This window comes from Sebastes umbrosus, chromosome 11, assembly GCF_015220745.1.
Source record: "Sebastes umbrosus isolate fSebUmb1 chromosome 11, fSebUmb1.pri, whole genome shotgun sequence".
NCBI classification, from domain to species: Eukaryota; Metazoa; Chordata; class Actinopteri; order Perciformes; family Sebastidae; genus Sebastes; species Sebastes umbrosus.
The window spans coordinates 3,226,895-3,254,875 of NC_051279.1; the positions used below are offsets into that span (position 1 = coordinate 3,226,895).

The 27,981-nt window shown below is 40.4% G+C and overlaps 1 protein-coding gene across 1 annotated transcript; it reads left to right on the forward strand.

The window, feature by feature from the left end:
* Window positions 1-119: 119 nt before the first annotated feature.
* Window positions 120-27,938, forward strand: xrcc1 (X-ray repair complementing defective repair in Chinese hamster cells 1). Its single transcript, XM_037786174.1, has 17 exons — window positions 120-711; window positions 5,124-5,216; window positions 5,649-5,756; window positions 5,870-6,028; window positions 6,899-6,976; window positions 8,037-8,160; window positions 8,379-8,485; window positions 10,835-10,997; window positions 11,078-11,312; window positions 12,759-12,875; window positions 19,934-20,015; window positions 20,106-20,205; window positions 23,597-23,645; window positions 25,292-25,428; window positions 25,738-25,828; window positions 25,942-26,017; window positions 26,803-27,938. The coding sequence occupies exons 1-17, from the start codon at window positions 661-663 to the stop codon at window positions 26,908-26,910; spliced, it is 1,878 nt and encodes a 625-aa protein (XP_037642102.1). The 5' UTR covers window positions 120-660; the 3' UTR covers window positions 26,911-27,938.
* Window positions 27,939-27,981: the final 43 nt, after the last annotated feature.

Below are 27,981 nucleotides of genomic sequence, written 5' to 3' on the forward strand. Positions count from 1 at the left end.
TATTTATATTTCTTTTCCTGCCTATCTACTGCTCCACACTCCAGTCCAGTAAGCTGGTTTGCCAACCGCCAATAAACACCAAAGAAGAAGAACACAACGCTCTCTGATTGGATGGGAAGCCCGTTGGGCGGAAGATGCGTCACAGCCCGACACACACATCCAGGCTTTTGGTGGGAATATGAGTTCACTCCTCGCATGTTTACCTTAAGATTAAAAGCATTAATATGTGTTCTGTGATGTCTAATGTGATGCCACAGTGAGCGGCGATGTGTCCGGTATATAACCGTGTTAAAGGTTGCTGTGTAACGGAGCTGCAGGAGGCTTTAAATCAGGAAGAGTTCAGTGTGTCTATTGTCTGCTAGCGTGCTCTCCCGGTCTGTGACCGACAACAGACTGACAACAGACTGACTCTACTGCAGTTTAACAGACTGACTCTACTGCAGTTTAACAGACTGACTCTACTGCAGTTTAACAGACTGACTCTACTGCAGTTTAACAGACTGACTCTACTGCAGTTTAACAGGCTTTAATGTTCAGCCACTACAGGGACTTTATGTGTATGTGTTGTTTAGTTGGTTACGATAGAGCTCGGTTGGCAAAACAATAATTAAAGCTCATTAATCAGTCTGTCTGGAACCTGTCAAGAGTCAGAGAACCAACATGCCAGAGATACAACTCAAACACGTCGTTTCCTGCAGCACCGAGGACTCAGTAAGTTACTCACTATTCACTATTCACTACTCACTACTCACTGCTCACTGCTCACTATTCACTGCTCACTATTCACTGCTCACTATTCACTACTCACTGCTCACTAGTCACTGCTCACTATTCACTGCTCACTATTCACTGCTCACTATTCACTGCTCACTACTCACTATTCACTGCTCACTATTCACTATTCACTGCTCACTATTCACTGCTCACTATTCACTGCTCACTATTCACTACTCACTGCTCACTATTCACTGCTCACTATTCACTACTCACTATTCACTGCTCACTATTCACTGCTCACTATTCACTACTCACTGCTCACTACTCACTATTCACTACTCACTGCTCACTATTCACTGCTCACTATTCACTGCTCACTATTCACTGCTCACTATTCACTGCTCACTATTCACTACTCACTATTCACTATTCACTGCTCACTATTCACTGCTCACTATTCACTGCTCACTACTCACTATTCACTGCTCACTATTCACTGCTCACTATTCACTGCTCACTATTCACTGCTCACTATTCACTACTCACTATTCACTACTCACTGCTCACTATTCACTGCTCACTATTCACTGCTCACTATTCACTGCTCACTATTCACTACTCACTGCTCACTATTCACTGCTCACTATTCACTACTCACTATTCACTGCTCACTATTCACTGCTCACTATTCACTACTCACTGCTCACTACTCACTATTCACTACTCACTGCTCACTATTCACTGCTCACTATTCACTGCTCACTATTCACTACTCACTATTCACTGCTCACTATTCACTGCTCACTACTCACTGTTCACTATTCACTGCTCACTATTCACTGCTCACTATTCACTGCTCACTACTCACTGTTCACTATTCACTGCTCACTATTCACTGCTCACTATTCACTGCTCACTAGTCACTGCTCACTATTCATTACTCACTAGTCACTGCTCACTATTCACTGCTCACTATTCACTGCTCACTATTCACTGCTCACTAGTCACCGCTCACTATTCACTACTCACTAGTCACTGCTCACTATTCACTACTCACTAGTCACTGCTCACTATTCACTACTCACTATTCACTACTCACTGTTCACTGCTCACTATTCACTGCTCACTGTTCACTGCTCACTATTCACTGCTCACTATTCACTACTCACTAGTCACTGCTCACTGCTCACTATTCACTGCTCACTATTCACTACTCACTAGTCACTGCTCACTGCTCACTAGTCACTGCTCACTATTCACTGCTCACTACTCACTATTCACTGCTCACTATTCACTGCTCACTATTCACTGCTCACTAGTCACTGCTCACTATTCACTACTCACTATTCACTACTCACTGTTCACTGCTCACTATTCACTACTCACTGTTCACTGCTCACTATTCACTGCTCACTATTCACTACTCACTGTTCACTGCTCACTATTCACTACTCACTGTTCACTGCTCACTATTCACTGCTCACTATTCACTACTCACTATTCACTGCTCACTATTCACTGCTCACTACTCACTAGTCACTACTCACTAGTCACTGCTCACTATTCACTGCTCACTATTCACTGCTCACTAGTCACTGCTCACTATTCACTACTCACTAGTCACTGCTCACTAGTCACTGCTCACTATTCACTGCTCACTGCTCACTATTCACTGCTCACTATTCACTGCTCACTATTCACTGCTCACTATTCACTGCTCACTATTCACTGCTCACTATTCACTGCTCACTATTCACTGCTCACTATTCACTACTCACTGCTCACTATTCACTGCTCACTATTCACTACTCACTATTCACTGCTCACTATTCACTGCTCACTATTCACTACTCACTGCTCACTACTCACTATTCACTACTCACTGCTCACTATTCACTGCTCACTATTCACTGCTCACTATTCACTGCTCACTATTCACTGCTCACTATTCACTACTCACTATTCACTATTCACTGCTCACTATTCACTGCTCACTATTCACTGCTCACTACTCACTATTCACTGCTCACTATTCACTGCTCACTATTCACTGCTCACTATTCACTGCTCACTATTCACTACTCACTATTCACTACTCACTGCTCACTATTCACTGCTCACTATTCACTACTCACTATTCACTGCTCACTATTCACTGCTCACTATTCACTACTCACTGCTCACTACTCACTATTCACTACTCACTGCTCACTATTCACTGCTCACTATTCACTGCTCACTATTCACTACTCACTATTCACTGCTCACTATTCACTGCTCACTACTCACTGTTCACTATTCACTGCTCACTATTCACTGCTCACTATTCACTGCTCACTACTCACTGTTCACTATTCACTGCTCACTATTCACTGCTCACTATTCACTGCTCACTAGTCACTGCTCACTATTCATTACTCACTAGTCACTGCTCACTATTCACTGCTCACTATTCACTGCTCACTATTCACTGCTCACTAGTCACCGCTCACTATTCACTACTCACTAGTCACTGCTCACTATTCACTACTCACTAGTCACTGCTCACTATTCACTACTCACTATTCACTACTCACTGTTCACTGCTCACTATTCACTGCTCACTGTTCACTGCTCACTATTCACTGCTCACTATTCACTACTCACTAGTCACTGCTCACTGCTCACTATTCACTGCTCACTATTCACTACTCACTAGTCACTGCTCACTGCTCACTAGTCACTGCTCACTATTCACTGCTCACTACTCACTATTCACTGCTCACTATTCACTGCTCACTATTCACTGCTCACTATTCACTGCTCACTAGTCACTGCTCACTATTCACTACTCACTATTCACTACTCACTGTTCACTGCTCACTATTCACTACTCACTGTTCACTGCTCACTATTCACTGCTCACTATTCACTACTCACTGTTCACTGCTCACTATTCACTACTCACTGTTCACTGCTCACTATTCACTGCTCACTATTCACTACTCACTATTCACTGCTCACTATTCACTGCTCACTACTCACTAGTCACTACTCACTAGTCACTGCTCACTATTCACTGCTCACTATTCACTGCTCACTAGTCACTGCTCACTATTCACTACTCACTAGTCACTGCTCACTAGTCACTGCTCACTATTCACTGCTCACTGCTCACTATTCACTGCTCACTATTCACTGCTCACTATTCACTGCTCACTAGTCACTACTCACTATTCACTACTCACTAGTCACTGCTCACTATTCACTACTCACTAGTCACTGCTCACTATTCACTGCTCACTATTCACTGCTCACTATTCACTGCTCACTAGTCACTGCTCACTATTCACTGCTCACTAGTCACTGCTCACTAGTCACTGCTCACTATTCACTGCTCACTGCTCACTATTCACTGCTCACTATTCACTGCTCACTAGTCACTGCTCACTATTCACTACTCACTAGTCACTGCTCACTATTCACTACTCACTAGTCACTGCTCACTATTCACTGCTCACTAGTCACTGCTCACTATTCACTGCTCACTATTCACTGCTCACTACTCACTGCTCACTGCTCACTATTCACTGCTCACTGCTCACTACTCACTGCTCACTATTCACTATTCACTGCTCACTACTCACTACTCACTATTCACTACTCACTACTCACTGCTCACTACTCACTACTCACTGGACTTTTATCTGTAAAAATGTTTTACCCATTGTGTGTATATATACATATATATATATATGTATATATACATATATATGTATATATACATATATATGTATATATGTATGTATTTATATATATATATGTTTTTATACATATATATATATATATATATATATATTTATTTATATATATATGTGTATTTATATATATATATACATATATATATATATGTATTTATATATATATATGTAATTTTATATATATATATATATATTTATATATATGTATATGTATTTATATATATATATATATATAGAATAGAATAGAAAGCTTTATTGTCATCTTATTAAATACAACAGGATTCACAGTTTGCATTTCTGGTCGGTTCTTTAAAACAAATACTTGACAAGCCTAAACGAGGCAGATAAAACATATAACAGGTAAAACACACACAGTTATAAAGCAAATCAAACAGGTAAAGTAGATGTAATAAATGAATATAAACAGAAGTGTTACACTAGAAGTATAAAAAATTGATGTAATGTAAACGGAGGTAATTGCATTTCTAAAATATGTAGGGTAGATGTCATAAATAAAATGTAAACAAAGGTAGTTGCACTTGAGGTGTATATTGCATCAAGGATATATTGCACAGACAAATGTATTTCACATATATATTTATATATATATATATAGTCAAATATGACCCTTCTTTCCACTCACTTCTTGTTATGTTTGCAAAACAGACTCACAAGGCCGACAACCTGCTGAGCTCTGACACCTACAGAAAGTGGAAAGCAGCCAGACCCGGGGAGAAGCAGACCTCTGTCATTCTGCAGGTAGGATTTCTGACCACCAACCCAGCAGTGGTTACACACTACATGTTGTTTTGTCATTATTGATCTGAAGTGTACTTCATGCTGTAGATACTTAACTCCTAAAAACTGTGATGCGGCTAATCTGATCCCTCGTCATAATATTACGAGAAAAAAAGTCGTAGTATTACGAGAATAAAGTCCTAACTTCATGAGAAAAAATAACACGTAAAATTACTACTTTATAATATAATAGCATCGATTATACGATTTTACACAACATGTTAAAGGCACTTGGACATGTTGATTAGGAGATTGTATTTTCCTTGGCATAAACATGTTAAAAAGTAGAGACTGGTTAAATACTTTCACCTCTTTCATCTATTCTTTGAGCTCCTTCGACTTTGTTTCCTGTGTAAAGCTCTGATAACCTGTTCTGTTTTACTTTTCTCTCAGTTGGAGAAGGAGGAGCAGGTGCACAGCATTGATATTGGAAATGAAGGGTCAGCTTTCATCGAGGTGCTGGTGGGGAACTCTTCAGCTGTCAGAGACCAGGACTATGAGGTATTCTTGCAATCCAAACTAAGTACAAAGTATATCACCTCCTAATTATTGTAATTATTCTGCTACTGTTTTTGTTTCCTCATTCTTTGATGTCAATCTGTCTTTACTTTTAGGTTCTCTTGGTCACGTCTTCCTTCATGTCCCCCACGGAGAGCCGTAACGGCACCAACTTGAACCGGGTGCGTTTCTTTGGGCCCCAGCAGCTGCAGAAGAGCACCGCACAGGAGAAGTGGGACAGAGTGAAGATAGTGTGTAGCCAGCCATACAGCAAGGTAAGGGCCCAGTCATTTAATTAAAAAACACTGAGTGCAAACTGATGAATTCATCTAACTCTTAATCAACAGAATCCAAAAGTAAAACATTTTTATTTTGGAATATTTTCATAACTGACTTTGATAAACCGTACATATTATTGCTTTACACACACGGCACAATAAGGATCTACTTGTATTGAAGCTGCATCTTTAGATGTAGATTTTAGGGATGTCACGAGAACCGATACTTCAGTACCAAGGCGATGCCAAAATTCTAAAAACGTGACGGTACTCTTTTTCCTACAGTACGGAAGGTACCGTACGATGCCTACGTACGTATGAGAACCTTTATTGATTTGTTTGAGAAGAGGATTCACTCGTGGGGGAAAAAAACTGAACAAACTGAAATTCTATCTTTTGTTGTTTATTGCTAAATCTCTGAAAAGTGGTGTTTTTTTTTTTGTTTTCATCAAAATATAACATTAACATTTAAAATAAATATTCATATTAAATATGATTTTACCTACTGCTTGCAATCTGAGGATATATATATAGAGAGAGTGTGTGTGTGTACGTGTACAGTTTCTGCTTTTCTTACAGTCTACAGAGCTATACCTGAGGAGCAAAGTCTTATAATGTTCCTTTTTTTTTTTTTTACCGTGGTATCGAATTGGTATCGAGAATCGTGGAAATTCACTGGTATTGGTATCGACTACTAGATCTCTGGTATCGTGACATCCCTAGTAGATGTTGTGTTTAGTAGTCCAGTTAACATAACAGGCGAATTAAAGGTTACTTCTGTGAAAAGAAAGTGGACACTAATAAGCATATATCCGTTGCTACTTGTGATATTAAATCAACAACGATGATTTTGTGTGTACTTTGTAGAACATAGCTTACGGACTGGCCTTCGTTAAGTTTCATTCACCGCCTGACAAAAATGATCCTCCTCCAACAACCCCCCCGGTAAGTCGTGCCTACAGATGATTTTTTTTGTCTTCTGATATTTTCACTTGAATCCATGAGAATATTGTTGGCGAGGGCTGAGTACTGATAGTTGATCTGATACAATTCCTGACTTTCAGGACTTATACCAAAACAATACTTTTCGATAACATACTTTGAGAGTAATCAACTTTGTCTTCTATAAAACCCTGTACAGAAGACAGACATCTCAAATTTTAAATGTTGTCTTAAACTGCCTGATCAAAAAATAAGTAAACCAAATTATCTGAACAGACATTCAATGTAAACTTTCTTTACTACTGGTCCTTTGTTATACTAAGTTTTTGACATGATGTGACACATTTCAGTTAAAGGTACTATTTGTAACTTCTTACACTTACACTCTTATAAATCATTGCTGGACGCTGTTTCCTATGCGCACTCGCGTGTGGCTACGCTGTTCCAACGAAAAACTACGGCACAATCAGGCTTGACTTAAACATTGCTTTCCTAACTTAGTAAAACAAAATGTAACAAATAAATACATATATATATATATATATAAATGAATTGATGTTTATTATTAAAATAATAAATCATACACCAGCAACTAGGTAAACTAATCTTCAAAATGAGTTGATTTCTTCGGCATGATGCTTCTGGAGGTGCTTGATTAAGTCGGTTGTGTTACATTTTGCGGTGCTACTGTCGCCCTTTGAAACATTGGCTTTGCAGATTTTACATGTATCCGTAGAACTCGTTGGCGCAGCAACCGTGAAATACCTCCGAACAACTGACATGTTTGTTGTCAGCTCCCTCAGCTGTGAAGTCTACCGGCGTGCTGCTGACGCATGACGTAGTACGCACACATGTAATGAGACGTAAACATAGATTTGAATGAATAGATCGGGCCAATCGTCACCGATACCCGATCCGGCTATTTCAGTCAGTATCGGCCCGATATCCGATATCAGCATCGGATTGGTGCATCCCTAATAATTTGTCAAATTGAAAACGCACTCCAGCCGGTCCCTCCACCTTCTCTTTTGGCATTCAACTTCTCTTTCTTCTCTCCTGTCAGAAACTGACAAAGCTGGGACAGTTCAGGGTGAAGGATGAGTCTCCTTCAGCTGGTCCCAGCCTTCAGCCCGGCAGCCTCTTCTTCAGTCGGGACAATGCAACAAAGTCTAGCACTCCACTCAAAGGTAAAACCAAATATTTAAATTTACCAGCTGCTGAAGCCCAATTAAGTTCTTTCATGTCCTTGTAATAATAAAATGCTAATTACGTAGAATGATTAAAAAAACGCCAAGAGAGCACTAATTAGGCTTAAAGCCATATACTTTAAGAGATATTTCAAAGGCATTTTTTATTATCAAGCTACTTTGTTCCTTCAGCAGCCCTCTGCACTTTCTCTGCTTAGTGTCTCCTCAGAGTGAGAAGTTGAGTTACGCTGCTGCTGCCCTGCAGGCTGGTGGCAGCTCCCACTCGTCAGGACATGCTTCCTCCTCCAGCTCTGCCTCACCACAGGTACTAAACACCACCATCATTTTCTCCACTGAAGGACAGCCAACAAACATCGGTTCCCTTAACAAGAAGTAGTTTTTTCTTTAGACAACAGGAAAGTTGAGAGGTTCGTAGAGAAGAAGAAGCAGAGCCAATAAAGCTTGTTGGATGGGATCTATAGTTTTTAGTTTTAACTACCACATCATGTCTGGGAAAGTTCATTTGATTTATAGTGTATGAAAAATCTTAACTTTTGACCTATATAACCGAAGTGAATTTAAATCAGAAAACAAACTATAATTAAAGCTGGAGTAGGCAGATTGGAGCAAATGTTGGAGCAAAACGGTCACTATATCCTGACAGCAGTGCATGAGACAGGTAATCTGAAAAAAAAATCATGTGCCTCGGTGTCCTCCGGTGCTCCTAACGGCATCTGTAAGAATTCACAGACCGGAGGAAAACAACCAATCAGAGCTGATCTGGAGTCTGCCGTCTCCGAGCAGATGTCAATCTCTCGCGAACTCCGATCAAACGGTCAAACTACGCAGCGCTGATCAAATATGAATCAATATTCTGTTACTGTAATGCCTATTTCTCTCCTCAGACTTCCTCATTTACAGCTAAACAGTACACTACAAGATGTTTCTGAAAACATTTTACTCGAGAAATACATATACATTGCCTGTATCAGTACATCAATTTAACTCTGCCTGAGCCCACTCTGAGAAGGAAACCAGGAGGACGGGGGACTGACGTTCTGTTACATGTGTCTTTGACTTTTGAAAAGCAAAAAATAAACACAGAAAGATCTAGGACTGCACAAATACACCTGTCTAAGCATCAGAAAGTAGCCTGTGGAGTTCACATGTGGAGTCTAAAAATGCATGGAAAACTCTAGCCGTGCTGCTTTTATCCAAGGTGCTTGGGAAGTTGCGCTCCTGCCGCACCTGCCGTTACTAAGCAACCAAAACCTGCGTGTGACGATGATAAAGGTTTAGGTAATTTAGCAGGAAGCCTCACTGACCAATCTAAACTCAGACAAAACAAAGATAAATGGATTTCCAGCACTCACAGTAAATTACTGCTTGATTTCTCTGTGTCAGTTTGGCGGACCGTTCAACTGGATGTTGTGACGTTCTTGGACAGAAAGGGTGAAGCAAGTAAAATAGTCCGTGGGACGGATCATAAAGCTCTGGATATCCCTGCACTAAAATGATTAACTTCTCCTACATACTGTATATGTACCGTTATTGATTGATCCTTGTCACATGACATGCAGTGCGCGCTACAGCGTTCCAAATGTTGAACTATTTTTTAGGGCTGTCAAAGTTAACTCGATAATAAACAGTGGCTCAAAGTCGTTTTAATTCAACTAATTCCCTTAACGCTTTAACGTTCCAAACCTCCAGATATGTGAATGAAAATTGGTTCTATGGGTACCCACGAGTCTCCCCTTTACAGACATGCCCACTTTATGATAATCACATGCAGTTTGGGGCAAGTCATAGTCAAGTCAGCACACTGACACACTGACAGCTGTTGTTGCCTGTTGGGCTGCAGTTTGCCATGTTATGATTTGAGCATATTATTAATGCTAAATGCAGTACCTGTGAGGGTTTCTGGACAATATCTGTCATTGTTTTGTGTTGTTAATTGATTTCCAATAATAAATATATACACACATTTCCATAAAGCAGCATATTTGTCCACTCCCATGTTGATAAGAGTATTAAATACTTGACAAATCTCCCTTTTAAGCACATTTGGAACAGATAAAAAATGTTTGATTAATTTGAGATTAATCACGATTAACTATACACAATCACGCAATTAATCGCGATTAAATAATTTAATCGATTGACAGCTATCTCATTTTTATCTTGCAACTCAGCCGTCATGTCCTGGAAAATCGGTGCTTTGGAACGCGTTTGAGGCGGCTTGCCGTGCGTCTACATTTACAACAATGGGTTTAAGGGCACAGAAAATGCAGCATTTGAACTGCCCCTAAAAAGATATCCCAGTAGATGCAGTTCTGTTTCCAACTTTCTAGTATAATTGTTTCTCAACTTTTTTTTTTATGAAGGTTAATGATCTATAAATCTGCAGAATCATTGTTTTTGCATACTGAGGAGAATTTTTATTTCAGATGGCTCACCCATGACGAATAGAAAAAATTGTCTGCTACACTTGAGTAAGGTTTATTAAATGTACTTTTTTTTGTCAGATGACCTTGTTCTGGCATTAAATGAAATGGAAGTGTGGACAGTTTGTGGCTGTTTACTTTTTACCGCTCGTCATCCATCAGTATCTCCTTCAACGCACCTGAAGAGTTGCCATATTGTTTTGTGACTTGTTTTAATTTTTTCTTCATAGCCACCAGCAAAAAGAAAATTTGAGTTCAGTAAAGAGCGGCAGTCTGCCTCCGGCCCTCCATCCACGAAGAAAATGAGCCCAGCTGGCTCACCTGAGGGTAAAGCTGCGACCTCCAAACACAAGCCGAGCCCAGCCAGCACGCCGAGCCCCAGCACCACGAAAGGTAACACGTACATCAGAGCCTGAATCTTAGCAAACGGATAGTTTCTTGACTTCCTTGACTTTTCACAATTGTCTCTCCAGCTTCCCCGGCACAGAAGTCCGCTGACAAGAAGCGGGAGAGCCAATCTAAACCGGAACCTAAAGCCAAACCACAGAAAGCTAATGTGCAGCAGGTCCCATTCAAACGGATGATGGAGGGGGTCGTGTTTGTCCTCAGCGGCTTCCAAAACCCCTTCAGAGGGGAGCTGAGGGAGAAGGCTATGGACATGGGAGCCAAATACCAAACCGACTGGACAGCCACCTCCACACACCTCATGTAAGTGTCATTTATGAATCCATTACTTACTTTTTTCCTTATTCCTTATTGCAAAGATTTTGCATGACAAGTGTTGATACAGAAAACCTACCAATAGCCTGTTTAATTGTTACATATATTTCAAAGGAACAGTGCAGCTTTCTTGAAATACCTGCAGATATGGCTGCACGATTACGGCTAAAATGATAATTGTGATTATTTTGATCAATATTGAGATCACAATTATTTATCACGATTATCGATTAATTTTAGGGACAAACTTTTTTTATTGCACTTCACATTTAAAGGGATTGTTTGTAAGAATCAGAAATTGCTTGTTATCAGCGACACCTGTGGCCGTTAAGTCAACGAAAGTCAGCATCTACAGTGTATTACTCTTCTACTCTGAACTGAGGCCGAAACATTCAGGGAAGATTTTCACAGGCTGTCGTTGCAGAGTGAGCGCAAAATGGCATGACGGCTCCCCAAGAGTGAAGCCAAAACATCTCAATCGCCCCCTGGTGGCTGGCTGTTAGTTTAGGAAGAGCCTTGATTTGATATGCAGCAGAGTTTTCTATGAGCGCATTTTAAACGTCAATGTCGCAGTCGATCATGTTCATTTAATTGTGGGAAGCCAAAATCGTGATCGCGATTAAGATTCGATTAATTGTGCAGCCCTACCTGCAGTGGTAAAGTAGTCCACACACCGTAGTCTGACTTGTTTGTGCCAATGTCATTTTACTGACCATTTTGTTAAGTTAACTTGACTGTCTGTCTTGTGTTTTTTTAAAATTTTTTTACCACTTTTCACAGAAAAACGCACAATAAAATCTGATTTTTGTATTTCTACCACATCAAAAAGTTATTGCTGCGAGGGACACAATAAACTAAGTCCTAAAATACAGTTCAGAAATACGCCTCCATAAAGAGAAAGTGAAGACAGAAATGGGGAGCAAGTGCAAAAGAACTGCCGATAGGCCAAAAGACAGTGTACATGGTGAAACAGCAGCATGTTAACAGACAATCAGATTTTAATCATCGTCGACAAAAGTGATTTTTGATCGCATTTCATTGCTGTACTCAGCACATTGTAAATTGTTTGACATTTAAATATTATGTTAACGTGGCTGCTATATGTGATGAAGTTTAAGCTGTGGGACAGAATTAATATTTTATATTAGCATTATTTAATATAAAGTGCAAACATTTTTCAAATGATGGTCTCTTTATAGTTCCAGATGTTCTTTCATGAGAGATTTTTATCTGTGTTTGTTTTTTTATTATTGAAACAGATTGCATGATTGTGTAACAGCCCTGTTAGCACTCTCAGTAATTCAGTTTGATTGCGTCTTGATCTCTGCTGTCAGAGCGGACTATTGCCCTTGTCAGCTTCTCTTTACTGATGTAACGTGTGTCTATTTGTGTGTGTGTGTGTGTGCACGTCTGTTTCGGCCCATTAATCTCCAGCTGTGCCTTCGCCAACACCCCTAAGTACAGCCAGGTGAAATCAGCAGGGGGCATCATCGTACGGAAGGAGTGGGTAATGGACTGCCATAAGAGGAAACAGAAGCTCTCCTATAAACGGTAAGAGGGCGAAATCCAAAACACACTATTGACAACAGAGGATGTCGTAGTGATAATAGTGAAGTGAAAGTGTAATGATGCTTGTAGGGCTGCCCCTTCTTAGTCAATTAGTTGACTAATCGGTAGTTTTGGTGTTAGTCGACTAAGATTTCTTTAGTCGATAAGTCATTTTTTAAGCTCTTTTCATGCTGAATGACTCATTTCCAAGAAACTTATTACCACATCTCTGGTAAACACGAGATTTAAAGAGGCAGTTAAGTCAACGAAAGTCAGTGTCCTGTTGCACGCTCTACATAGACATGAACGAGCATTGGTCAAAACAGTGAGGAGACACACGTCAGCTAATATCACAATATCACTCTATATTTCAGCTGCTTGGCAGTAATGTTAGCTGACCAGACGAAGGTCTCTCCATGAATCAATGCTGATCCTAGTGTTGGCTTTTCCTGCCTCAGCCTCCCGACCGCGGCCGGAGGGAACAGGGGAGACACCGGAGTTTTGGTCGGAGACGATAACGTTTCTCTCTGCGGAGCCCCGTCACTTCACAAGACACAGGAAACCTCTGTTGGTCTGGAGGAGCTGCAGCAGTTATTTCTGCACAAACGTCCACTGAACATTCACTAGATATTCTCAGACTAACTCAGACTTGTAGAAAGGCCTGAGCTCAGCTGAGAGCAGCTGGATGGGATTCAGCGTTTGTTAAAGGGCACTTCCACAGGGTGACTGACCTGGTTTTAGTGTGGAGCACGTGTCCAATGTATGAATCCTCATCTGATTAATACTCTCTCTTAAGCCACGTCTGTACCTCTACATCGTACAATCTGTGCACAGCACTCACACTGATTGAAGCGTCCAAAAATACACCCCTCACAGCAGTGATGCCCACTTGCTACAGGGAACATTGTAACCTTGAGCAGCTGATTCCTGCTGTGATCACAAACTCAACCCCAGCCAGCTCCAGCAGCTCTCTAATTATATGCCTCATTACAGGGCGAGCTTTCGCGACATCTTCTGTCATCGCCCCACATGAATCTGTGTCTACTGAATAATGTAGATACTGGGCAATGGAAGGTCCAATTTAATTGGTGTAGTTTGGTACTTGGGTTATACTGTTTGAATGTGCATTATCATTTAAAGAATTCATTCATACTTGTTGCTTCTGTAGTGATTGTTTGTGGCACGAGGATGAAACAATTTCCCACCGGGCCGCCACACTGCAAAGTTACTGGTGCGTCTCAAGCCTGGGCCACACGGAACGTCAGCAGCGTGTGTTGTTTTTTCATTTCGGCGTCCATATTAACAGGTTAGAGCAGCACAGCTCGGCTGCGTGTGAGCTGCGTCTCTTCTAGAGATTCGATGTCTCGTCTATTTTTACCACGAGCCGCGCGGTTCACAGCAACAGTAGACAGCGAAAGTGATCTTTTGACAGTATATTGACATCATACCGGCTACATTACTACAGTTTCAATGTTTAGACATCTGTAGAATATGTCACGGACATGAAAAAAAAGTTCTCTTTCTGTGGACAGAATTCCTTGACTTGTCAACACGAGGCTTTTATTCTGAAATATTTACAGGACAGTGTTGTAGAAAATGCAGTGACTTGCAGGGCTCCATGAATGAATAAAGTACGGGGTTTTAATGGTGGATTAATGTTTCTCCGTTGAAAATAAATATAAATGATCATTATCAATATGAAAGGCAAACTCTATGTAGAAAGAAAGGGCTGACAGCAGCAGCAGAAACGCTGCAAACTCCGACCAAACGGTCAAACTAGGCAGCGCTGATCAAATATGAATCAATATTCTGTTACGTTAATGCCTATTTCTCTCCTCAAACGTTTTCAGAAACATCTAGTAGTGTACTGTTTAGCTGTAAAATTAGAAAGTTTGGGACCCGGCAGCTAAGTTGAGGTCAGCTAAGGAAATACCAAGCACCGCCCGCCAGCCGGAGCACAGCCAATAGGAACGCTCTCTCTACATTTTCTAAAGCCTGAAAACAGAGCCATGAGGAGGTGCAGAAGTCTAGTTTTCTCTCAGAACACTTGAATTAAGTAAGCTCTTTCTCAGATGACCCACGCTACTCTTATAACACCATGTTTCCATCAAACATTTTTATGTGAGTTATCTCATTAGAGAAGCTGGATGGAAACCACAATTTCCAGCATAACTTTCCCCAGAGTTGTCAAACGCACCGCTGCACCCGAGCCTCTCTATAAAGCTATAGATCAAGAGACCCGTCATCTGCACCTCTCATCTCTGTCTTCATCTTGCATTCGGAAAGCAACAAATACAGTCTCATATGAGCTGAAACAGAGAAACCGGCCCATCTGCTCTTTGTTTCCATGTTTTATGTTCCCTGACATTGGAACCTTGTGCTCAGGTTGACACTTCATTTATAACTGCTGATGGAAACACACCTAATTCACTTTCTAATCGCTGCCAAATGTAACATTGGCTTTAAATCCCCTCGAATGTGGGATGTAACAGTTACGCAAAATAATCACAGTCAAATAATTGTGATCAGGCGATTATGTAATAATTGACAGACCTCGCGGGTGGTGCTAAATTCTAAGAGCTCAATATAAAAGCGCCATAGTCCATCATTAGTTTGTTCTGTGAGCTTATACAAATGTTCTGCTTCTGTTTATAAATTATTTGACTTTTACAGGAAAAGCTGAATGACTCTTGCTTGTGAAATGTTCTGCTCATTTCCAGAATGAAGTGCATGTATCCGAAAGGGGCTTAATGTTGGTGGTTTTAATCTCACAAAATAGGGCTGTCGCTGTGAAGGAATTTCCCCTGCGGTGAGAATGATTGGCTTAACCGTGCAATTTTTTTTTATTAATAATGAATTTATCCAGATTTTAGTGCTATATAAAAAAGCTTTATTGTTAGGCTATTATTACGTATATTATTTCAGTTTCAGTTTTAAAACTAATTAAATAGAACACAGAAAGGCAATGAGGCGCTGCCATTTTTGTCAGCTGAGACGCTTTGGTTGCGTCTGGTTGCTATGATACGGAATATACGCAGAAGTAAAAATATCTGTACAAGGTTGTCAGGTTGCAGTCACAACAAGAACCGTCGAGATCTTGTTATTAGTTCCTTCGGTTATAATTAGTTATTTTGATGCGACTATCATTTAACAAGAGCCATGCAAAGAGTCTGAGAGAGTGATGTGGAAAGCTTTTTCAATAAACACGGCTGAAGGGCGATGGCAAACGCAACGCTGTGGTTGTATGAAATCTGATCATTACTTTAAGATTCTCAAAAAGTGCGCTGCGGCCTGTGTCGTCATTCTCCCTCGCGCTCGCCCGTCTCAGTCAATTCCCAATTGTGTCGAAGATCCCTCACCCCCGCCCTCGCCCCTCTCTTGTCGTCAGAATAATCCATTCCCCTGCCCAGCACTGCTATTGTGCAGCGCGTGGAGTGTGCAGCTTTGATGATGTATCCTTTATTTAAAAACTGCATCTGCTATGGGTAATTAAAGGGACCACTTACTTTGATGATGACAAGTGCCCAAACAAATACGCACACTCTCAAACTGTTGCTCCATCATGCACACAAGCACTTTCTTACAGGAGGCAAATGCACCGCTTCAGCTCCTGCCCTGTATACGTACTGTGTAGTGTATATATTAAAGAGATTGTAACATCAGCTAAGCACCCCAGAAATGCATTCTGCGTAGTCATTATCTAATCAGTGAGGATCCAGAGATGGAAAGAAAGAGAGGAGAGCAGGAAACACTCAGGCAGCTCTACAACATCCCATCACAATAGAGCTGAATAATTACACTAATTTGTCATTAAAACCCCAGCTCTGCTGCAACATCCCAAGAGGAAATGAAAATAGTTTTCATGTCGGAGCAAAAATATCAGAACAATCACACCGTGATTAATCTACGGCAAATAAAACTTAGTCACTTAGAAGTTCTTGTCTGAAAACATTCACTGTATCCTGAAGTGTACGGAGACAAAAGTGTAAAAAATTAGGGCTATCAAAGTTAATAACGTGTTAACGCAAACTCGTTTTAACGCCACTAATTTCGTTAATGCAAAAACGCAACTTGCAATTCTTAGGTTGCAGCGGGCTCAGAGTGAAAGCTAGAGTGAAGATACTGGTATCATATGAAACTAGAAAACCCAAGGAATCCGTTGGTACCAACCATGTCATACTAGCTTGCTGCAAAGGAGTTTAAATAACGCTCCAAACTTGCGCACAATTTTGGCGAGGAAAAATAACCAACAAAATCCTCCCATTGGAGATGCTGGAACCAACGAATGTTTGACAGTTTTGCTTAAAAAAAAAAGTTGTATTAATCGTTTATCAATTATCCATTTAGATTATTAGATTAATTGTTTTCAGCTCCATGAGATGAGAGAGGTTGAAATGCAACAAACACAGCAAACACAAAAAAATTAATTATCAAAAGCATTTCAGCTCTAGCATAACTTTATAAGTTATTATATATGGGTTTTTTTGTGTCTCCAGTTCTCTGTAAACCGAGCAGATTAAGCTTGTTTGGCTGCTTTTGAGGTAACAACACTTATTGCCATAAGCAACAGATACTGCTTTACTCCCCTTGCCCCCAGTTTCCTCTTTCATTTTCCAATTTCCTGGGCACTGAGGTTTATGAAACAAGCAAGCATAGGTCAGTAAAATGTCTCCTACAGTGTGAGCGGAAATATTTACACCTTACCGGTGGTATTTCGAGACTCTGCACTTTCAAGCTGATGATGTCTAGGTGACTTTTTAGCGGCTTGAGGGAATATGTGGAGAGGGTGCGTAGAAACTGATGAATTGATTCATTGAACTCTCTCGCACATTCAGAAGATTCGGCTTTTAATTTCTCCTCACACTCTCTTAACCTTTGCAGAGATGATTACAGATGGCGTCATGATCTCTCTGCTAACAGCAATCTTTTTCCTGCTTCTTTTGTATTTTTTCAGGTTTGACTTGATTTTTTTAATTATCTGCTACAAGGAGGCTGATGTTTGCACTCTGCTTTAGCTTTGTTAGTATTTTTCACAAAAAGTTTTACATATTTCAATTAAATTTTTTTTTAAAGTTCAGCTTAGGAACAAAGTCCTTAGTTTCTGATCTGGATCAATAATAGTGTCCAACTCAAATGTACACAAACTGGCACATTATTCCATGATTGCCCGTCACTCTGTGTATTCTGATGCAGATCTGTATCTAGATGCAAATAAGGAGTTTCTGATATTTATTATTATGAAAATGGAAACTTTGAAGGACTGTGTAGCCAAGACAGAGGTAGTACCCCATCTTACATATGAATGCTTTTTAGTTTATAGATTCAACAAGTGCATGTCGCTGAACGTGATGTCACATGGAGCATTAATAGTATTAGCAATGAAGTAAAGTGCCACTAAATTTTCCACTCCAGGTCATACCTTGCCCTTTAAAATGGTCAATATGACACTGGACTTTACTGACGCCGGGTCTGAAATTAACTTTTTTCACTTCCTGCCACTGTGACAGGCAAGTATTTTTTTTTTTATCTGCCAATCAGAAATTTGATCTGCCACTTTTGAAATCTCTGCGCTAAATAAAGGAATAACATTTTAGATTTGATGTCATTCAATGCTCGATATGTTTTACACAAAAAACATTATATACACGGTAAATTACAGTGTTCCAATTACACCGTGGAGGGAGGCTAGTGTCCACAGTACTGTACTGTACTTTGTTATTGTCATCTAAAGTGGTTATTTGCATAAAAACACACAATTCAAATGATTATTTAAATATTTGCTTTTATTAAAAAAAAAGTCTTGGAAAGTTGTTAGGAAGTCAAACAGGTCATAATTCTCTCTCTAATATATATTTTATATTGATGTGAAAACATCTCCTTCAAACAACTGGATTTATTCAAGTTTCTCGAGAAAACTTAATTTTACGAGATTACATTTGAACGATTTATGATAACGTTATAATTTACCTTCACCCAATGGTCATTTTTCCTGAGCAAACTTTAAACGCCTCATAATAATAACTTAATGGCACCTCCGTTAACGTTAGTAGCTCCGTTATTTAACCAGTCAGGACTGCGCTGCCCACCGGCTGCTAACAGCTATCGTTACTAACTCTCCTCCTGCTGATTTAAACACGGATTGTTGTTCACATTGTCGCATTATCAGGGAAAAATAGGGTGCGTCCCCTCAGGTTTAGTAGCGCCAAGTCGGAAAGCATCAATAAGAGGAATCGATTTGCAATGCAATGCTCTTGGTGGGATCTCTTGTTGGGTCTCTAACCTAAAGAGTACGGTCTAAGACCTGCTCTACATAAAAAGCATCTCAAAATAACTTTTGTTATGATTTGATGCTAATTAAAAATTAATTGAATTGAATGTGCTATCCACTAACATAGGCTGGCTTTATGACCTCTACTGCAGCCAGCCACCAGGCGGCGAACGAGATGTTTTGGCTTCACTTTTGGGGATCTGTCATGTCGTCCATCTTTATATACACTCTATGGGAACATCTTACAGATAGCTCAAGAGAAAACTGAATAGTAGGAGCTGTAATGCAGCATTCAGTCTGACTTGTATGGTTTCTGTTTGCTGACGGCTTCTGGTGATGACTGCTGTCCTGTTGTATAAGTTATTTGACTGCTGCCCATCGTAGCTTTCCCTTTTTGAGGAGCCACTCTTAAGCGAGAGTGACCGTGAAACAAGGAAAGGCTGTGGGGGGAGTACTGGGACAAAGCCTAATTTATGACATGGTTGAAAGGTTTTTCAAGGTTTTTCCTCTTCTTGCAGTAGATTAGACTCGTGTCCCAGCAGGCAAACTTCAAAGTATTTAATATACAAGCATTGGTAACGTTTTAAACATCAGGACATTGGACGTCTGGTGAAAAATATTACTTTCACTCTGAACCTCGCTTTCGTTCCACTATTGCTCGACAATGGCCCGCTGCCATTTGAAACATTGTAAAGCCGATTGGTAGCAAGATATATTGTGCAGGCGTTCTTTTCCCCTCTGGCCTTTAATCATCCTGACACATTTTGTTCACTCGTTCTTTGTCTTCCTCCAGGTATTTGATGGATGGAGCGGAGTCGAGCTCGGAGAATGAAATGGAAGTGGACGACCAGAGTGACGAGGAAATGAACACAAAGGTGCGTTTGTATACAAAACGGTCTGATAACTAAATCCTTTTTTCCAGTCCGTCAGTCAGTTTTAACGTTCTGTCCATGCTGTTCTTTCAGGCGCCACAGAAGCAGGAGAGACGAGTGACCCCCAAAAAGACACCAGAGAAGAAGAATGAAGACGATGAGTATGCCGGCTCCACTGATGTGGACGAACCAGGTTTGAGTCAAACTACTTTAACAGAAAGTGAAAACATTAGGGCTGTCAAAGTTAACGCGATAATAAGACGGTAACACAAATTAGTTTTAAAGGTCCCATATCGTGCTCATTTTCAGGTTCATACTTGTATTTTGTGTTTACAAGAACATGTTAACATGCTGTAATGTTTAAAAAAGCCTTTATTTTCCTCGTACTGTCTGCCTGAATATACCTGTATTCACACTCTGACTGAAACGCTCCATTTTAGCGCATTTTGACGGAATTGCAACGGAATTGCGTTGCTAGGCAACAGCTTGGGTCCATGTTTACTTCCTGTCAGCTGATGACATTCACATACACTGCAACAGGAAATAAACTGGGACACATTTAGAATGTTTACGTTTAAAATTGTGTCAAGGGTCTAAATATTGTACATTCGTGACATCACAAATGGGCAGAAATCCTGACAGCTTGTTTCAAATGCAGAGTTTCTGAACACGGGCTGTGTGTATTTCCCTGTGGATTGAGCGTTTCGATACTTTCACAGTATTTAAGTGTATAGTAGTAAAAAAAAACATGAAAATCTCACTTTTTTAAAATTAGGGGCCTTTAATGCCACTAATTTCTTTAACGCATTAACGCAACTTGCGATTTTTAGGTGGTAGCGGGCTCAGTTTTAAAGGAAGAGTGAAGACACTGGCATCATATGAAACACGAAAGCTAATGAATCCATTGGTACCGACCATGTCATACTAGCTTGATGTGAAGGAGGTTCAATAATGATCCAAACTTGTGCTAAATTTTGGCGAGGACAAACTGTCGTGACCATTTTCAAAGGGTTCCCTTGACCTCTGACCTCCAGATTTGTGAATGAAAATGGGTTCTATGGGTACCCACGAGTCTCCCCTTTACAGACATGCCCACTTTATGATAATCACATGCAGTTTGGGGGCAAGTCATAGTCAAGTCAGCACACTGACACACTGACAGCTGTTGTTGCCTGTTGGGCTGCAGTTTGCTATGTTATGATTTGAGCATATTGTTTTATGCTAAATGCAGTACCTGTGAGGGTTTCTGGACAATATCTGTCATTGTTTTGTGTTGTTAATTGATTTCCAATAATAAACATATACATATATTTGCATAAAGCAGCATATTTGCCCACTCCCATGTTGATAAGAGTATTAAATACTTGACAAATCTCCCTTTAACTAAATTTTGAGCAGATAAAAATGGGGATTTAATATTTTAATCGACTGACAGTCCTAGAAAAAAATGTAACCCGTCCCGAAACCGTTTAAGATTCAGTCAACATCAGCACTGCCACTTCAGTGACTCCACACTTCTCTGTATTTCTTTGCGTTCTACAGAACCTGTTGTCGGGATGAAAGAAAAAGCCCATCTTCTGCCTTACAAAGGCTTCAATTGTATTTTTTCAATTGACTTATAGCCAACGTTAATCTGAGACGGGGAGTAATGAATAGGGGAAGAACCAGGCAGTCGGACCGTTGTAAAGGTGAAATAAAGGAAATGGAAGAATGACAGCCAAGATCAAAGAGGCACTTAGAGTCTGGATAGAAGTCGAGTGGAAAGGAACAAAACAAGAAGAAGTTCACAAAATGAAATTCTCCTGTCTGTTGAAGCTTTTGTAAGTCATGTAGGCCAGCTTATTTACTTCAGTGCATTTTTTTAACTCACTTAAAAGTGATGTTGAACTTAAAGGAAACTCTTCGGGTTATGTTCCAATAAATGCTCAAAAGCTGGTATTCACATACAGTAATAGACAAAAGTGCCAGTTTGTACGAACAAATATAGTCCAGTTCTGAAAAGACGGGGATTAGAAAGGGGGGAGCAAATGAAAGTGTCTGAGCTATAATATTGTTCCAAGTAACATCAACTTAACATCTGTAGATCAGAAAAACAGAGTCTTCTAAACTAAATTTCCGCAAATTAATCTTATTGTTTTATTAATTTTTCTTTTGTTTGCATTTGAGAATCAGGGTTTATCATTTATAATTCCTCAGGTTTTATTATTTTTTTCTCTCAGAATTTACTCAATTTACAAATATATATATATATATATATATATATATTTATATATATTAGGACTATCAATCTGTTCAAAGTGTACCTTAAAGGGAGATTTGTCAAGTATTTAATACTCTTATCAACATGGTAGAGGGCAAATATGCTGCTTTATGCAAATGTATGTATATATTTATTATTGTAAATCAATTAACAACACAAAACAATGACAGATATTGTCCAGAAACCCTCACAGGTACTGCATTTAGCATAAATCAATATGCTCAAATTATAACATGGCAAACTGCAGCCCAACAGGCAACAACAGCTGCATGTGATTATCATAAAGTGGGCATTTGTTCACATATGTCGAGGTCAGAGGTCAAGGGACCCTTTTGAAAATGGCCATGCCAGTTTATCCTCACCAACATTTAGCGTAAGTTAGGAGCGTTATTTAGCCTCCTTCTTATGATGCCAGAATCTTCACTGTAGCTCTAAAACTGAGCCTGCTACAACCTTAAAAATCACAGGTTGCATGTATATATAGGGCAGATCCAGTGGCTGTGACTCATGGGAAGTGATTCATTCTAACTAAGGAGGCAGCGAGAGGGTAGCACTGGAGCTGAAGAGGACTGAATGAATTGAGAGGGGGCAAGGGGACAATGTGAGGGCGCGGGGATTAGACAACAGGGATCACCTTTATGAAGCACTTGGAAATGGATGAGTTGACAACGCCGCCGTGAAAAGGACATAGAGCAACATACGTACTGTAGATGCTGTCTGAGGGGGGGAGCAGAAACGGAGGCGAGATGCAATCACTGTGAAGGGACTTGTGCATGATTCTCATTTCTATGTTAATGCGAAGCCACAGGTAAAGTGCCGATGTGCATCAGTGAGGCGACACAACACACGCTGACCCACCAAACACATACAGGGGGACGGCATTTTAATTAGACCTGCTCGTCTTTTCCCCTCAACAGCGCAGGATTGTATGGTAATGGAAAGTGTCGCCAACAAGGTTACGGTGTTTGAACTGCTGATATGTGTGTGTGTGTGTCATAGAAATGTGGCTTTTCAAATTAAAATAAAAGTTTTATAGCACTTTGTAGAAAACATGAGCAAGATCGAACTCTTTCAGAAATGACAAAAACATATATAAAGCAGATTTAATTCTTGGACATTTGATTATCATAGTTAATTAGTTTTATGATTTAAGGTACAAGGCTGTAGCAGCAACCTTGTGTTGTCAGTGAACTGACATGGTCAACTATAGATATATAAAACTTATCACATACATCATTTTCTGCAAGGCCTTTTCAGGCATTAAAATAAGCCAGACAAGATTCATTTTTTACTATATTGACAACTAAACTCTTGGTTTCTACAGGAGGCGGTGATGATGAGTCTGCCGTGGACACGGAGGACGAGCTGCAGAGGTAAACAAAACACATAATGTCAATGATGCCGTTTGTAATATTTATGTGGACGAGTTTGTTTTCCGTCTAATTAAATGTTGTTGACTTGATCTCTGCTCTCTTGTTGCTCCACTAGTCAGTTCATTCTAAAATCAGTAATTCCACTTTGACTTGAGTCGACTTTTAGTCGTTAATCGCTCCATAATCACACGATAACTTTAGTGTGCTACATGTAGGTTTTCTGTGTAGGATGGTATATTTACGGTAAAAGAAGAAGAATCAACTGCATTTAAAGCTGCGGTGGGTAGAAATGGAGCAAATGTGATTGAACGAGTTATTTTTATAAAACGGTCACTATATCCTGACACCAAAAGTGCATGAGACAGGTAATCTGAAGAGAATCATGTTCCTCTGTGTCCTCCGGAGTCCTCCTGTGCTCCCAGGGTCTGAAATTAGCACCCGCCACTAGGGTAGGCAGGGAAAACGCTAGTGATGGGAATACAGAACCGTAGTTATCCGCTTTCTTGACATGTCAAGCCTCCGTTACCATCAATTGCTCTGTATTGATGCTTTCCGACAGTTGCACGCATGCACAATGACGCATAAGCACGCCGTATTATGTTTTAGTTTGTTTGGGACCGGAGCCATGGCGGAGAGAAAAAAAAACGCTCAACAGCATAGCGCTACTAAACCTGAGGGGACAAACCGTATTTTTTCCCTGATAATGCGACACTGTGAACAACAAATCTGTGTTGAAATCGGCAGGATGAATGTTAGTAACGTTACCTGTTAGAAGACGGTGGGCAGCACAGTCCTGCTTGGATAAATAGCGGCGCTGCTAGCGTTAACGGAGGTGCCATTGAGTTATTGTTATGAGACGTTCACACTCTAAAAAAAAATATATACTTGTCTGCCACAATGGCAGGCAATGAAAAAAGACGTTAAGATGAAAGACATTATTATGGAATTTTTTGCCCAATGATGCCAAAAACATTCTGCCTACTGCAGGTTTAAAGCTTTTATGAGAAGAAAGATGCGTTTGCCGTACTTCAAAAGTTTAATATACCAACTCATAATATACCAGCTCATCCTTGCACGCTGTAGTCTGTGACCTGGTCACTGGTTGTTCAGCGCTACGTCACATGTTGTTATTGGGGCGGCTGTAGCCCACTGATTAATTCCCAACAATTGTTAGATGGATTTCTATGGATTTTTGTGTAGAAATGTATGGTTTTCAGACAATGAATCTTAACAATTTCGGTGACCCCGGCCTTTTACCGACATTTTTTTGGTTCAGAGTTACAAATCTGGGATGAATTGGAAATGAGGTACAGACATTCGTGCCCCCACAGCATAAAGACCCCTCACTTTGCGTTTAGCTCTACCAGGAGGTCAAAATTCACTTTTTCTGATTAATCCACAAACTTCTACAATTTACGACGCAATAGAATTAGCTTTAATTCTTTCTTTAACAGATTATTTAGCTCCATACAAGTGAGATCTATATTGACCTGCCAATGTAGCTGTGACCGCCATTAGAAGAAGTACTCAGAGAAGACAAAAAAAAAACGAAGGCGAGACGCAGAGAGGTTTGTTCTTTTGAGAGGCAGACATGGAACCGCGACGCATAAAAGATATAACGGGTCCCTTTCCTGTCCTTGTAATAGGGTGGAGAATGAGAGCAGACAGAAGAAAGCAGCATCAGGAGGGAAGACGGTGAAACAGGAGGATCCGTACGGGGGGTCGACAGATGAAAACACAGACGCTGAGGCTGAAGAAGATCACCCCATCCCCGAGCTACCAGGTATGTCTCTCTCTGTTCTTGTCTCCGTTGTCCTCTTGTCTCTTTTGTCTGCTCCTGTTCCTATCACAGGAACAGATGTCCTTCCTTACTCGCCGGACGTTGCAAACCCTGACAGAAAGTAATTGGATTGCTTTCTGCCTTTCAGGAACTCCACACACCAGCATTAAAGTGTGTACGGTTTTCTGTTTTCTCTGGTGCTTTGCTCCTTTTCTCCCCTTTTATCAAAGAGCACCTATAATTACTCCTCCTACATATTGTGTAGTTATCAGTTGCACTCTTCTGCTCATTTCTCTTCCCATTTTCTTTCAGACTTCCTGAAAGGAAAGCACTTTTTCCTCTATGGTAAATTTCCTAACAACGAGAGGCGCCTGCTGTTGCGATACATCGTCGCCTTTAACGGGTGAGAAAGACTTATGCAAGTACAGTACAACTTTAAATGGTCGTGGGAATTCACTGTGAAAATCTCTGCAATTAAATGTTTGTATAAAAACCACAATATTGTCTTTGCTTCAGACTGATTGAGGAGTACATGACGGAGAAGGTGCAGTTTGTGGTGACCAGTGAAGGATGGCACGACTCCTTTGAAGACGTGAGTGGAGTCTTTTCTCCGTAGTAATGATGTCTAACACAACCCTCCTGTTCATTTCATGTTAATTCATTTTGTGTTCCCGGTTCAAAACGACCGCCCCACATACCTGCCAACCCTCCCAATTTTCCCGGGAGGCTCACGTTTTTAATTGCCCTCTCCCGGTTTCCTCCCGGGGTCACAATTCTCCCGCATCTTTCCCAATTTAAGGCAATTTCTCACATACCAGCGTGCATGAACTCAATTTTATATACTAATTGTAGGAGGGTTAAGAACAATGTACATTTCTGTGTGTGTGGATGTGAGCGTGTTTGCATGCATGCTTTTATTTTTCACTCTCACAAGCAAGATTTTGTGAAGTTAATTGCTTCAAGAAATGTAATGCTCATTTATACAAAGTGCGCAGCTGAAAATCTCTATTCAAAAAGCCACAGGGGAAAAGAAAGCGTCACGCCAGCACACAGAGTTCGTTTTCTTTTAAGCAGTAGGCACTCCTTTTGCAAGGTATCATCAAATAAAAGCATTGAAGCAAATTGGGAACCTGAGTATTTTAGCCCTCTTGGTGAAAATACAGCAGCGTTGGGACCAAGTGCTTTTGAATCGGTTTGAAATTGAGGGTCAGAATTGTTTTTCAGCCATTTGCAGGCCTTGTTAGCATCTGAATTGGCCGTTTCAGTTATACAATCAGAGCTTTCAATTTTTCAACGGCTTTATACCTCTTCCATGCATTTGTGATGCAACAAGAACACTTCATGACCTCTCTGTTCCTCTGGCTTTCACTCTCGCAGGCGCTGATGGAGAACGGGAATCTGAACTTTGTCAAACCCGCGTGGATTTACGCAGTCAATGAACGGCAAAAGTTACTGCCCTATCAACCCTACTCCGTCGTCCCCTGAACAACACACTGTGTGTACACACAAAGGTGTGCGCAGACACGCTTACACTTCATATCCTGACCAATGGGGAAAGCCATAGACACATTTTTTATTCTTTTTCAAATTCATCGCTTCACTTACATAAAAGCAATACACCGTTTGTAGTTCATTAATGCCTTTTCCACTGACTTTATACTTGCTATTCATGAAATGTTCTCAGTCCTCAGGTGTTTTCAACACAGATGTTCTCACCTTTCGGCCAAGATGGGAAAAATGTATTTTTAATGGTGTCTGTTGAGGTTAATGTTTGGATAAGGTTTAGATTTATATTAGCTTTTTTTTATTTGAAGGTTGTTAGCTCTAGCTTGGCCAGAAAGTAACATCTTCATCATCAGCGCGCCCTTGGTGAACAAAGCACACCGTCTGTGCTTCTGGACTTGTTTGAATCCCTCGGTTCCTGTGCTGCAGTTAGCTGCTGCTCACCACCGGCTACCTCAGGCTCTGTCTGGAAATGAGTTATCACCCGGTCCTGACTGCCAGCGGCACTGATAAGACTCTGACTTGTGTAAACGGGCAGACCCTTATGAGAGCAGCCCAAAGTCAGGGGAAAAGTACCATTTATTAAAGACTGCAGCCACAAAATGCAAAAAAAACAGGACAACTAAATTCTGCAAATGAAAATGAATAGTGTGGGGGGGGGGGGGTTGATTGTTTTTCTCCTTTTATTGTATTGAATGCCATGAGTGGGGAAAATGATGGATTTCTATGTGTTGTGAAAGTTAGATAAATCTGAGTTTGTGGTTTGGTTTTATTCATGTTTGTGGAATTAATATGATGGAGATGGACCGGCTCGGCAGATGTGAGGACGTAAAACGGACGTCAGTGTTTTGCGTCACTTGAGATTTCCAAGATGCTTGTTAAGACACGTAGAGCTCACTGTCTGCTTGCTTGTCCAAAGCAGCTTGTTTCTCTATCTTCAACTCTTTTTTTTTGTTGTTCTTATACTACTTAATTATTTTGTCTAAATAAAAATTAGATTTTTGTATTAATGATATTGTTCTCATTTGTATTCATCAAACTGTCTTTGCACTT

Excerpts from the sequence above, each read along its gene's own strand:
- xrcc1 (XM_037786174.1), top strand. The coding sequence starts at position 661 with ATGCCAGAGATACAACTCAAACACGTCGTTTCCTGCAGCACCGAGGAC. Across the intron at positions 712-5,123 it reads CCTGCAGCACCGAGGACTCA|ACTCACAAGGCCGACAACCT; the intron begins GTAAGTTACTCA and ends TTTGCAAAACAG. Across the intron at positions 20,206-23,596 it reads CACTGATGTGGACGAACCAG|GAGGCGGTGATGATGAGTCT; the intron begins GTTTGAGTCAAA and ends TGGTTTCTACAG.